General features: G+C 42.9%; 1 protein-coding gene across 3 annotated transcripts in view; it reads left to right on the forward strand.

Annotated features, from left to right (window-relative positions):
• The window catches only part of SCGN (secretagogin, EF-hand calcium binding protein), a 68,262-nt gene that overhangs the window by 16,538 nt on the left and 36,726 nt on the right, over positions 1–14,998 (forward strand). For all 3 annotated transcript variants that reach the window (XM_088475964.1, XM_088475965.1, XM_088475966.1), the window contains exons 4-8: positions 6,552–6,641; positions 8,102–8,158; positions 13,916–13,993; positions 14,277–14,332; positions 14,809–14,854. In XM_088475964.1, the coding sequence (XP_088332090.1) occupies positions 6,552–6,641; positions 8,102–8,158; positions 13,916–13,993; positions 14,277–14,332; positions 14,809–14,854 (327 nt within the window). The remainder of the gene's footprint in view (positions 1–6,551; positions 6,642–8,101; positions 8,159–13,915; positions 13,994–14,276; positions 14,333–14,808; positions 14,855–14,998) is intronic.

A 14,998-nucleotide genomic window follows, 5' to 3' on the forward strand; every position in this document is an offset into this window, starting at 1 on the left:
CAGAGCTGTGCAAACCTAAACTAATACAATGATATACAGCATGATTTATTATTTTATTTATTAACAGTTTCTTAGCGCAGCATATTACGTTGCGCTTTACAATTGTAAACATTAATAGAACAAAACTGGGTAATAACAGAAAGATATATAGGTAGAAAGGCCCTAGCAGGGGTACAAACAAGTTTTCAATTTACAAAAGTTTGAGGTATCACATATACTAGAGCAGGGGTGAGCAAACCCCGGGATGCCTGCCACATATGTCAAGCAGAACAGTTAGAAGTGGCATACTGAAGTTTGGATGATTTACCATATAGACCATTATGTAAGTTCCAGTCATAAACTTAAGCTTCATTTTATAATTAATAGAATCATTTGTTTCCTTTTTCAGTTACAGATAGCAAACAATACCAATAAGCCTACACCAACTGATTTACCTATGATCTTGGTGCACTGTCTTGCAAGCTGTCACCAATTCTTTGACCTATTGTTCTCACTATTTCTCTTTTATAGCTGTGTGGTTTGAAATGTATTACATATTTCTATAAGTAAAAATATGTGTTATGTTTATTTGTTGATGACATTATTATTAATTAATCAGTTTTATATAAAATATAATAGAAATGTAGTACTGGCACACTGAGCTTAACTAGATATTATCTGGCACCTTGATAACAAAAGTTTGGACTTAGGGATGGAACAAGATTGTACACACATACGTATGGTCATTTTTTAGGATGTATGCATCTTAAGATATGTCCAACTTAAAATCTAATGTGTAAATGAGTTTAGAACTAGATACACAAGTCATTATTATCAAATCAACTAAAGTCTGACCTATAGATGCACCTGGAGCAAAGGTGCAGCAGTCATCATCATCAACGTTTCCACAGCTAAAGCGTAGAAACGGATAATTATGACTATGTGACATGATTAAATAGTTTTATTTATATAAAAGAGAAGAAAGGAATGTTTCCCCAACTACTCCCCATCCCCCTACATGTCCATAAAGAGCTCCAGCACTAGATAGCTCATATTCGCTATTAGTGCAACAATGGGCAAATGCATTGGACATTACCACACACACATTAGCATAATGTAATCCAGTATCTATGTAGTGATCCTACAGGGGCATGCAGGGCTAGTCCTCATATGCAGCTAGATAGTAGATCCCATATGTGTAGTATTCTGATTTAGGTTGATGCTCTCCATAGATTTTAAAATGGTTATACTGTAAATGAGGCTTGTAACATACTTATTTTCCTAATAAGCCACTTACTTTATATTCAGTGACCAGTAGTTGTATTCTTTACTCCCCTACCACTCACTTTAATGTACAGTTGTACAGACATCAGACCAATAGGACTTTGTAAGACCAGCAAACACTGAAAGATCTGATGGTGAGTAATAATAACTCACCTTAAAGTTTCCATCGATAGAGTTTTATTAAGTGATTGAAACTGTGCCATGTGTGTGTTTTGGATGTGCGGACATTGAGGTGTGAGGCAATTGGAATCAATCGGACCAGTTACTGAAAGAAATTAGTACACGTAACAATTTACAGTGGCATTTTTGTCTATACTATATACTAGTTTCTATTAATGGATTAGATTGATTTATGTATTTATGATACGCTGCAGAATTATTAATTTGGGGACATTAAACTCATTATCATCTGATTGCCATTTCATGCAAGATTCTATTTCTTCAAACCAGGAGATCAGGACTAGTAAGGTACAGGACCTGACTCCTCACAGCATTCTTGACCTCAACATATTATACATTGAATTACAGAAATTTTGGTAGAGTGACTGGTAAATTAGGACTAGATACTCAGGCAGCAACTCATACAGACTTTCATTGAATGATAAGGCACCATATCAACAATACAATCTGCTGACATCCTTAAGCGCTATACTTTTTCCTTTTATTTCTATTATCTCCACATGAATATCCCAATGCTACCAAAAGCTCAACATTTCTGTAATAGAACTTATTATATAACCTCCTCTTCTGCTCAAATCAACTGTTAACAACACCACAATGTTCTCATTTCTGAAGTCTGATGCCTTGGTAGCCCACGTGACTCCACCCTCTGATTTGCTCCTCATATACAGTCCACCTCAAATTCCTGTTGCCTCCACCTTTAAAATATGGCTAGATTATGCCACACATGCAACCAAAACTTTTATCCATTCTCTAATTATAGTCTGCGTTGAATACTGCAACATCCTAGCTGGCATTTCTTTCAGCCAACTACAGTATCCTCAGTTTATCCCAAATCCCACAGAATTTTGCACAACTCTGCAAATACTTACACTGTCTCCGAATGACCTACAGAATTAAATTCAAATGACTTACTCTCATCTACAATACCTCATCAAAATCACACGTTCATACATCTCAAATCTCACCACATGGCTGTGTTAAATGCATGACCATAGGAAAGTGCAGATGCCAGCACAGGGGGGGCCCCTTTGGCATTTCCCCCTCTGCTGGCTCATGGACTACCCAGTCCCCCCTCCATCCGGGACATACACTTCTCACGAATATGAATATGAAGCAAATGCTCCATTCAGAATTGTTGTATCCACAATTGATTAGGAGGCCAGTTACAAGTAGTTTTCCATGCTAGCCACTTATGATTGACTGGTGCTCGTGAAAATGCTTCTAATTGGCTCAGTGGTGAAGGCTTGTCCAGATCATTTCAGTTCACCATGATTTAGTGCAACATTTTATGATTTTTTATCATTTATTTTCCACTTGAATACAGAGGTTAACGAGGGAATTTTATGCAGTCTATTATTTCAATTTAAAAAATGTTTAACTCTGTGTCAAAGTATTATTTACTTATTTATATTACAGTAGTATAATCGGGGAAGTAGCCACCATAGAAGTTATATCCCTACACTGACCAGAGTGGTGGTGCTTCCCCTATCACAGCGTGATACTGACCAGACTGGTGCTGCTTTCCCTAAGAGGGGGACACAACGCTATTAGTTTCCCAGTCTCTCTGTATGGAGGCCAGTTTTCTCTTTTGTATGGGGCCTAATGCTTATTTTTCCACCTGTTTTATTGGCAACCAGCTCATGCTGTGTTGTTTCGGTCTTAGTTATGGATTTTAGGGTGGAATACTGTACTACTTTATTATAAGTATATATTTATTTTAGAGATGAGCGGTTCGGATTCTGTGGAATCCGAACCGCTCCGAACATTGGGGATCCGAGTCCACCCGAACCCTGTTCGGGTGTTCACCGCCTGACTCGGATCCCCGTTCGGGGCCGAACGGCGGCCGCCTGATGTCGGATTCTCACTAGAGAATCCGACATCAGGTCTCCTCGTGTGTAGGGCAGAGCGCAGTGATAGCGCTCTGCCCTACACAGACACAGACACACAGCCGCCAGCGGCAGCTGTGTGTTTGTTACAGCAGCCAATGAGAGTCACACAGACTCTCATTGGCTGCTGCACGGAGGGAGCCGGCTGGAGCTCACACATGAGCTCCGTCTTCCGGCTCCCTCCTCAGCGTGTGACAGAGCGGACGGCGCGTGAGCGGGGATACAGGTAAGTTTTTATTTTTTAATTTGTGCAAGGGCCGGGGGCGCTACATTGGGGGGGTCTGCTACTGGGGGGGGCTATACTACTGGAGGGGCCTGCTACTGGGGGGGGCTATACTACTGGGGGGTCTGCTACTGTGGGGGCCATACTACTGAGGGGCCTGCTACTGGCGGGGGCCATACTACTGGGGGGGGCCTGCTACTGGGGCAGCCTACTACAGGGGGGGCCATAATACAGGGGGGGCCCATACTACAGGGGGGGCTACTACAGGGGCAGCCTACTACTGGGGGGGGCCTGCTACTGGGGGGGCCATACTACTGGGGGGGCCATACTACTGGGGGGCATACTACTGGGTGGCATGATAATGGGGGGCATACTACTGGGGGGGCCTGCTAATGGGGGGCATACTACTGGGTGGCATGCTAATGGGGGGCATACTACTGGGGGGCATTCTACTGGGGGCACTGCATAGTGGACCCTACTACTAAAGGGACTGCATAGGGGGCACCACTGCTGGGGGACATTGTGTAAGGGACACCGCTACTGTGGGCATTGTGTAAAAGGGTCACTACTGTGGGCATTGTGTAAAAGGGGCACTACTGTGTGTCGTAACATAAATAAGAGACACTACTTTATGGTGTAATGTGAATCAGGCCCTATGTGCGGTGTAATGAGAATAAGATTGTGCACTGTGACTCCTAGGGCCGTAGCCCACTTTGTAAACAAGTACTGTGACTCTGCTGGCCGTACCCCACTGGGTGGGTGCACTACTTTTCATTTCTGCCACTGCTGTGTGGCAATGTGTCATAGATGTGCTTTATACTGTGGTGTCTGTGTCGTTGTGCCGCTGCTTTGTCGCTTAGTGTAACCAGTCGGCTCACTGCAACCTTTGGCCAATAATGTTGAAAACAATATTATAAGCTGTGATATGGTCTAAATTGACTGGAAATTAATGTTATTGAGGTTAATAATACTCTAGGAAGAAAAAAAAGACCAATTTATGTGATTTTAGCTTTTTTTGTCAATTATTGTAAAAAAATCCAAATCCAAATCCAAATCCAAATCCAAAGCCAGTCACCGCAGTTTGGCAAATCCAAATCCAAATCCAAAGCCGGACGACGAATTAGAACCAAATCCAAATCCAAATCCGGCAAAAATGGTCCGGCGCACATCCCTAATTTATTTTTAAGTATTTATTGCAATATACAAAATTCATCATTATTAGTACATAAACTTGCACCGTACTTATTGATGCACAAAAGATATTCCTCCTAAAAGGCTCTTATTTCATTTTGTTAGACTCAGTGCTCCCGGTTACCCTATGTCTATTGTCCGATCCACTGATAACATCTAGACACATGTTCAGGGGTTACTGTATGGCAGTTTTGGAAGATGAGAAGAAAAAGATGAGTGTTTTTTCTCCTTCAAAACCTTTTCCAAATAGATACCGCTGTAGATGAAATGGGAATAGTGCCGGAACCAGTCACATGTCATATTTTCTGTCTGGGATGTTATAAATTAGTTGTTTTTAAGCAATTTTCAGAATGTGAACAGATCAGCTTTGGCATATAAGCCCAGCAGTATGAGTACTGGCAATGAGTATTTACATAATAATGAGTGTGCTACTGTACATTTGAGGAAATATTTGGATTACGCAAATGTACTTAGGTCAACATACAGTGCACAAGCCATTTATCACGTTCACCGGTATGAACAAGTGATTATTGCTTGGATTTTTTAAATAAATGTTTTTATTTTATTTTAGTAGCGCTGTAACCTCACATTTCTAACATCGCAGCTTCATATCTTTGCTCTTTTGGGTTATCGCGCTTATGTCATATTCCTATTATTTACTGTCTATAAATATCTCTCTGAGCGATCCACCAGTGAGAGTACGGAAGCATGCCCGGTGTTTTGTCGAGACAGCAGCTTTGAAATTTTGATAGCATTGACAATGTTAAATATAGATTTGGGAAATAAATGAAAGGTGCCTTTATTTGTAATAGGCATGTGACTCTTTCTACTGCATCTGACTCAGTGCAGAAATATGAAAACTCATGGATGTTGCATCATGGATCTGTCAAAAAGTGACTAATGCAGAACACATTTAGCTGAGAGTTTGACAAGGGAGAGACAACACACATGTCCCCAATCCACCAGACCATCTACAGCAGCTGTACTGTAGGTGCATATGCCTAATATGTGAAATACTCATGAGGATAAACTTGCCCAACTCCTGACATAACAGGAACATTAACCTGAGCACAGAATAACACTTTAAATTCCCAGGACACCTTCTATCTGGTTTTGAAGGATATTTACTACATATATTGTCTAGCAATGCAATACTTTTATACAAGCTATTGACATAGTATTAAGCAGTTGTTTCTTTTATAATATATGCCAAAAAAAACAAAATATTTAGATAAAGTGAGTAATCATGAACATCTTAGCAAAATTAAATGTGTAAGTACATCCTGTAAAATGTAAGATATCATATTCATTACAGTGGCTATATAAATAACTGTAATCCTGTTTGGTTTCAAAATATAGCATAAAATATGTAATTTTATATTTTTCATTTTAGTTGTCAATAATTTACATTTTCTCCTTTGTGATGTAATGATAAGCAGTAATAGCGCACAATGCTTATGGTAACTTCTATTACACCATGTCATGGGATCCTACATATAACACGTGTTTCTGTTGTAAAAATCCTATGAGTGATATCTCCTACAGAACTCATCAAATACTAATACAAAGACCTCAACCAGTAATATATAGCAACAAATATCCATTACTGTCATAGAAAAACTAAAAGTGCAGCCACAAGTTCTTCATACTGTACATGGACCATGGATGGTCTACACTTGATACTTGGTTCTCCAGCCTAGATATGCATTAGGAAGTACAAATATTGTTTCAGGCACAAATGGAAATTTGGATACTAAAGTTTGATGATTTTTTTTCTAACTGATCACATTATATTTTTTTTCCAGCTTGCAAATATGATTTTGCCAGAAGATGAAAACTTTCTGTTACTTTTTCGTAGAGAGACTCCTTTGGATAACAGCGTGGAGTTCATGCGGGTATGTGTAAGTGTGGCACGGTTACCACGACTGCTACACGTTTATTATGCTCCTTGCTTATAGCATACTCATTAGAATAAAAAAGTCATCCTAACCTACATTGTAATTGTATTAACTGGCATTAATTTCATAACAGACTCTAACTGCCAATATTCACCATGCAAGTTAACAAAATGTATATCTGAATATTTCTAATCATAAGTAAAATAGCAAGGTAAACGTTATGCTAGAATGAGCTCAGCAGTATGTATCACAGGGTCCAGGTGTTAGTGGAATGCATTTTGTGGTGTATGATAAACTTAAGGTAATTACAGTACATGGATTGCAGGGGACATAGAGCCTCATTCAGACCCGGTCGCAAGCACTGAGCACTCGCAAACAGGTCGATGTTTGCCCACTGGGCATGTGCATGTCGGAGCCGGCTCCGGCGTGGGAATGCGCGAGACCCGGCTAGCGACGGCCGCTCCGTCGCTCAGGGTCTCGCACCAAAGGGGGCGAGCTGTCGATGTTGATTGACAGCTTGCCCTGTTTGGAAGGCGGGCCGGGGGGGTGGCCGGCCAAACGGAGGTGTTCCCCGACGGAACGCTTGCCATTTTGGGGCGGCCCCACTTACATCAGCAATGATGTCAGTGGGGAGCTTCCTGCTCGATCAGAGCAGGAAGCTCCCTGGGGCTTGCGAGTGCCCAGACCCAACCTTAGGGTCTCATCGCAAGCCCCGATGGTCGCGATGGTCCTGACCATTGCGACCATCACCCTGGTCAGTCGCTAAGCTGTGGGTGGTAACCCACAGCTTAGCTAGCGACCAGGAGGCCGCACTTCAAGATGCAAGTGGCCGTCCTCAATCAGAGCGACCGCTTGCATCTAACGACCGTGTCTGAATGAGACCCATAGTCTACATTACAACCTGTCTCTTCATGGGAGCATTTCGAGGTGTTTTAGGCTCTAACAGTAAATTTTTTGTGTTTATATAGGTATTGTATTTTTGCTGTTATATCTTACATGTACTGTGTTTCTTAAGCCAGGCATAATTATGCAATTATCAGCCCGATACGCAGATTATCAGCAGATTGGGCCCATTATTGCATAGTGTATGGCCAACATACCCGACTGCTCCGATAATTGATTGGCCACATCTGGCAGTGTATGCGCTGCCTCGGCCGACCACCTGACATTTCTTTACAGGGGAGGAACGGGGCACTGTCTACTGCCCAGGGGAGAATAGCAGATATCGTACCATACACTGTGACATATATCACAGTGTATGGCCACGATATCTGCTAAGTTCAGGCTGTCAGATGAAATGTCTGTCGGTCTGACACACATTTTATCTGATAATGTATGCCCAGCTTAATTTTTGTAACCAGGTTAATTGATACAGTCAGAATGACTGCCACTATACATTACAGTATAGCTATTTATCTGAAACAGTGTTACATTCCATTAAAGTCACTTTTTTTCAGATTTGGCGGAAATACGATGAAGACAGCAGTGGGTTTATTTCTGCAGTGGAACTCAGGGTAATTACTGTATTGTCATTTACCACACGTCTGTCTTCCTTTGCACAAGGATGGTCATTTCAATATTATTAATTTGAACAGCAAACAGGGCAGTGAAAGGTTTCTTGGCGCCCTAGGTAAAGCTTCAGCCTACTACCCCTACTACCTCCATTACCCACTTCTCAGCCCTCACACACTAGACTTTATGAAAATAACAACTGTTACCTCCTCCCAGCAGTTCAGATGCCCAGGTGCAGTATTATCTGATGCAGGGTGAACGCAGGATTTCTGGAGGGGAAGTTTGCAAATTCCAGATTTCAGAATAATGCAAAAAAGCAATACTTGATGCCAGTGTCGTAACTAGGTATAGTTTGTAAGGGCCCCTACGAAAAATGTATATAACACATGTACCTTTGACAAGGCAGGTGGGCCCCATAGCAGCTGCACCCCTTGCACCTATGGTAGTTAAGCACATGCTTGATGCAATATGCTGCTTCTACCTGCACATGACACTAATAACATCCACACCTCTCTCACTATACATTAAATCAATACCTCCTGCACATTACAATAATACCACCCACACATTAATTACACCCACCACTCTCTTCACTATACATTACACCAGTACCCACACATAATCACTACTTCTCCTATTTTGTTGGTTGTACATCCTCTAGGGGCAAATGCAGGATTTCCAGACAAGAATTTCCTAATTAATTTTTAATAAAGCAGTAAAATTGATGGTGCAATACTAGAGGTTTGTACTGTTGAAGCCAAAATGTGACTGGTTTGTTCACAGTCTGGGGTGATACGCACGTCAGACCGATCATGGGAACCTGAGGTGCACACACAGGGCTCCCTTCTAGTGTCCTGAGTCACTACCATGTGTACACCATTAAGGTGACTTCTTATCTTTTCTTATTCTGTGCTTTCTGATCTGTGATGTTAGCATGTCTATGCTGACTCCACAGTTACCATAACTGACAGCAGAAGCACACTGCACTCTGGGATCTGTTCCAGGCACTTATTAGCCATTCAATGTCCCAGCGACACATCATGAAAAGTAGAGGTCTGGCACTTATGAAAAGAGCGCTTTCTTTCCTTATGTTATATTTAATCAAATGTTATACTAGAGTAGTTTCATATTTAGGATTTCATCTGCACTCTCAGATGAAATCCTAAAGATGAGACTGGGGTTAACAGCAAATGCAGTAATAGATTCTCTCATTATCCATTCACTTTCATTTATAAACGTTTAAAAGCAAAAGTCTGGCATACATTTAATATATACTGTGTATATGAATATATATATATATATATATATATATATATATATATATATATATACGATCCAGAAATCCAGCACTCACTAATAACAATGATTACATTACCCCATTGCCAGCAAAAGTGTGTCAGACGCTGTACCTATGAAGTATTGTATAAGGGACAATCAGACGTTTCAATAATACACAACTGTCTTCCTGTGGTCAAAGTTTCAATGTCAAAGCATTTTCGTCAGGACCTGTACTGTAAATATTTGTAATGTATATATATATATATATATATATATATACATTTTTCTTTTGATGTGATAATACAAAACCATGGGGTATATTTACTAAAAGTCGATTTTGGTAAATTTTTGGTTGATTTTGTGTTTCAGGGTCTAAATCACACATTTACTAACAACATGATTTTTTACATCTTTTTATTAAACAATGTGAAATATCAACTCTGCACACAAAGATGCCCCGCTCTGACTGCTGCTCGCTTGTCCCTCTCCTTCCCTGCCCCATTCTGCTCCCCCCAACTCACCCCAGCTCCTCTGTCCCATCTGCGACCCCCACCCCTTTGTGGCAATCAGAAATGATAACCCAGACGTGTTAAAAAAGACTTGAAAGATCACTTCACTTCTCCTTCTGTGCTAATGCTGACCATGCATGCATGAGAGGAGAGTGCTGTGCTAATGCTGACCATGCATGCATGAGAGGAGAGTGCTGTGCTAATGCTGACCATGCATGCATGAGAGGAGAGTGCTGTGCTAATGCTGACCATGCATGCATGAGAGGAGAGTGCTGTGCTAATGCTGACCATGCATGCATGAGAGGAGAGTGCTGTGCTAATGCTGACCATGCATGCATGAGAGGAGAGTGCTGGGGATTAATCCTTCTCCTGGTAACTCTTAGCTACAGTGGCTAATGCCGAGGAGTTTGACAAATTCAGCAAAAAGCAGCCCCTATAGAAACCTAAAGATAATACTGGGGACTGCAGCAGATATCTCCTATTTCTGCTGCGCCCCCTCCCTCCCCTTTGATACATTCATTGGTTACTGTAAATTTGCGGATATCACTTCAAAACGGGTGTTTTTGGGGTATATCCTACAAATTCACTTAAAATAGACCCCTAAGTATAACAGCATAACTTATAATAAAATCTGTGTATTTATTGCTGTCATTATAAATGACAGCATCATCTGTATGGAAGCAAATAGGGGGTGGGGCAGTGTGCACATCCCAATGGCTATCAGCCCTGCATTTAAAAGTTCTGGGTTCTTCCCAACTCTTCAGGGATGTGGTGCATAGGTTAATTAACAAGATTAGCCCTAATGCTGTGACACACTGCAAATAACTAATGAGATCAGGGGCTGGCTGGCAACTTTTAGCCTGGGGGGCAAATGCATGCAGGCAGCCCTGGCAGAGGAGTAGCGTGTAGCCAGGGTGCCCGAAGAACGTGCGTGCTACGGCGCCGCCCCCCCTCAAGTGTTTCAGGGAGGAGGCGGGTCCATATGGGATTAATGTAAGGTAAAAATAAAGATTAGGGGCAGCCCCCTGTCGTAGTGCCCATATGCAGTGCCCCCGTGTGCCACAGGAGATAACACCCTTATGCAGGCCTCCAGTAGTGCCCCCAGTAGTGATCCCCCCCTATGCAGTGCCCCTTGTGCCCCCAGTAGTGGTCCCCCCTGTTCAGTGCCCCTTGTGCCCCCAGTAGTAAGCCCCTTATATAGTGCCCGCAATAGTGGTACCCCCTATGCAGTGCCCCCAGTAGCAGTCCACCACCCCCATGCAGTGCCCCCAATAGTGGTAACCCTTATGCAATGTCCCTTAAATAGTGGCCCCAGTTGTAGTCTCCCCCCTATGCAGTACCCCCAGTATTGCCCTTTATATAGAGCCCCCAGCAGTGGTCCCTCGCAGTGCCCCCAGTGGTAGTCCCCTCCCCCTATGTAGTGCCCCTAGTAGTAGTCCCCTCCCCCCTATGCAGTGCCCCTAGTAGTAGTCCCCTCCCCTTGTAGTGCCCCCAGTAGTAGCCCCCCTTGTAGTGCCCCCAGTAGTAGTAGTAGTCCCCCCTTGTAGTTCCCCCAGTAGTAGTAGTCCCCCCCCTTGTAGTGCCCCCAGTAGTAGTAGTCCCCCCCTTGTAGTGCCCCCAGTAGTAATCCACCCCCTGGTAGTGCCCCCAGTAGTAATCCCCCCCTGGTAGCGCCCCCATAGAAACCCCCACCCTGGTAGTGCCCCATAGTAATCCCCCCCCTGGTAGTGCCCCCATAGTAATCCCCCCCTTGGTAGTGCCCCCAGTAGTAGTAGTCCCCCCCCTTGTAGTGCCCCCAGTAGTAATCCACCCCCCTGGTAGTGCCCCCAGTAGTAATCCCCCCTGGTAGTGCCACCATAGAAATCCCCCCCGGTAGTGCCCCCATAGTAATCCCCCCCTTGGTAGTGCCCCCAGTAGTAGTAGTCCCCCCCCCTTGTAGTGCCCCCAGTAGTAATCCACCCCCCTGGTAGTGCCCCCAGTAGTAATCCCCCCTGGTAGTGCCACCATAGAAATCCCCCCGGTAGTGCCCCCATAGTAATCCCCCCCTTGGTAGTGCCCCCAGTAGTAGTAGTCCCCCCCCTTGTAGCACCCCCAGTAGTAATCCACCCCCCTGGTAGTGCCCCCAGTAGTAATCCCCCCCTGGTAGTGCCACCATAGAAATCCCCCCCCTAGTAGTGCCCCCATAGTAATCCCCCCCTTGGTAGTGCCCCCATAGTAATCCCCCCCTTGGTAGTGCCCCCAGAGTAATCCCCCCCTTGGTAGTGCCCCCAGTAGCCCCCCCCCGTAGAGAGAGACTTAATTTTAAAAAAAAAACACTTACCTGAAACTCCCGCTCCTGGTCCCGACGCTTCCACCGGCTCCTCTGGCCGCTTTGCATTATGGGAGAGACGTCGTCATGACGACGGCTCTCCCATTACCCACTGCGGGAGCCGGAAGATGGCTCCCGCAGTGGGAGCTGTGGCAGCCGATGAGAGTCTGACAAACTCTCAGCGGCTGCTGATTACAGCAAACACACAGCTGCCGGCTCCGGCGGCTGTGTGTTTGTGCTGTGTAGAGCTGACCGGACTCCGTCCGGTCAGCGCTACACATGTGGTGCAGTTTGTGTCACAGTGACACAGACTGCACCGGCCCGTGGCCCGCATTACGCTGCGGGCCGGGGGGCACATGGCACCCTGCCCCCCGGCCCAACCTGCCACTGAATGAGATATGGCTACAGATGACATAGATAAAAGCAGCACACAGTAACCAGGACTCCTATTTACCACTAGCTAATCACAAGCAGCCAGCATGGTAAGATACTTGTGTGGGTAGGGTGGTATCATGTCTATGATCAGTCAGCCTTAGTGTGTGGGTGGGCTTTTATTTTATGAAGGGATTTTGACAAATGATCCCATTTAGAATATGACAAAAAAAGAAGAACTAAAGGAAATTTTAGTTTCCTATGGATCCAGAATAGAAAGAACATATTTGGTTAATTTGTCGCTTATAGTGCTCCCATAGAGTCACTGATCATGTACCCTTGAGAGTGCTAGTTCGAGGGTGGCGGCTAAGTGCACAGTGGCAGGCAATGGCAGTAAACTGCCACATTCCATACCAGCAGGCAGGCCACTGAATACAAGACACATACATGGTTGGAGCAGAGCAGCCATACAGAGTGTCCAAAATGCTTAAAACACAGTCTGTCTCTGTGTAAGCACCACTTGTAACACTGCCCACACATACCAGTCACTGTTGCTAGGGTTGTTATCGAGCAGTAGATACAATTTTGAGAGGGAGATGGATGAAGAACACGACAGGCAGAAATGGGCACAAATCTCTGTTGCTGATGTCTTAGTTTGTCAATCTTTAAAGGGGTCTGTGTACTAAGCCTTGGAGAGAGATAGTGGCAAGGCCAGATTAACGATGGGGCGGATGGAGCTACAGCTCCAGGCCTCAGCATATACATAGGCCCATTGTTGTGACAACATGATGTTGACTGGCCATCTGCTGTCCACACGGTCAGCCATAAATCATAAGTCATAAAATTGTATTTCTATTTATCTCACAAAATGAAGCATTTTTTTTCTTTTACATATTTAGGGAGACATTGGGGCTGAGAGTATAGTTGGTGTACACACCCACATGGCACTGGCCACACCCTCACAGCACTGGTCACGCCTCCTCTGCTTCTCATAATAGGCTCTTGGTCATTTTCAGCTCCATGCCCATGTGGCCCTCAATCCGGCCCTGGATAGTGGATAGATAAAGTACCAACCAATCAGCTCCTAACTGTCACTTTACAGGCTGTTTGAAAAATGACAGTTAGGAGCTGATTGGTTGGTATTTTATCTCCATCCACTTTATCTCTCTTCAAGGTTTAGTACATATACCGCATATATATTTTCTTCCTTAACCAGCTAAAGCTGTAAGATACATTTAAATGCATTATAGTAAGATCATTTGAAAGTTTTATTTTTATATTTGTAAAAGCAGAATTTCCTGCAAGATCTCTTCTCACAACACAACAAAATAATCACTGGTGATAAATTGGATGAATATACGGATACAATGGTAAGTGGTGTTACAGTTTATTTTACTTTGTTTATTTTTACTTGAATAATACAGATCACTGTAAACTCCATCTATCACTTGCCCACCCTGTAAGTGGCAGTTCACAGACAGTGCTCTTACCAGCAATATTCTCCCCTAATACCAAAAACATTGACTATCATGTAACCATTGACATGTAGCCAAATAATTAATCTATTAAAGTACAGATGACAAGGGCATCATACAGTACAGAATTTTGTCGTGTACTTAAAATGCAATGACAGGTAATATTTTTCCTTTTTAGATGAAACTCTTTGACAAGAATAAAGATGGTCGCTTGGATCTGAATGACTTGGCAAAGTAATTGTCTCACTCTGAATGTGTGTTGTTACTAAATGTACAGTACTGCATGTATGTCCTTTCTGTACAGATATACTACTAGAAGACTATTCGACTAATAATAGAGGATTCATCCCTCTGCATTTCTAGTGCTAAATGAAGTGGGGAAATAATGTTACCACCAACAATTAAATGGTTTTCACTTGTGGCAACCTTGTTTTATTGCCTTTTTTATGTGCAGATGAGTGTTTATAAATACTATTATTATATACAGTGTCTATAGAGTTTACTTTAGGTTTGTCCTTGATCTGTGTACAGACACTGAAGCAGAACTGATAGTTTATTAACTCATTTCAATAAATTATATATTTAATAAAATATAGAGAATTTATGTAAGAAACATTTTCAGAACTAATATTAGAAATAAAACTGGATATACTGCATTTCATATATTATTATATTGTTTATTCATTTATTTTGTTTTGTTTTGTTTTAAGAATACTGGCACTACAAGAAAATTTCCTTCTTCAGTTTAAAATGGATGTAAGTATTACTAACGGCATCATAAATTACATAATATTGTACTAGCTCCTATGTTTTTTAAAATAATTGAGAATATTAGGGAATCTATGGGGAGATGTATCAAGCCTCCTAAAGAGTGGAGAAGTGGACAAGTGATGTTGCCCA

Source organism: Taudactylus pleione, unplaced genomic scaffold, assembly GCF_031769625.1.
Source record: "Taudactylus pleione unplaced genomic scaffold, aTauple2 ptg000179l, whole genome shotgun sequence".
In the NCBI taxonomy this organism is placed as follows: domain Eukaryota; kingdom Metazoa; phylum Chordata; class Amphibia; order Anura; family Myobatrachidae; genus Taudactylus; species Taudactylus pleione.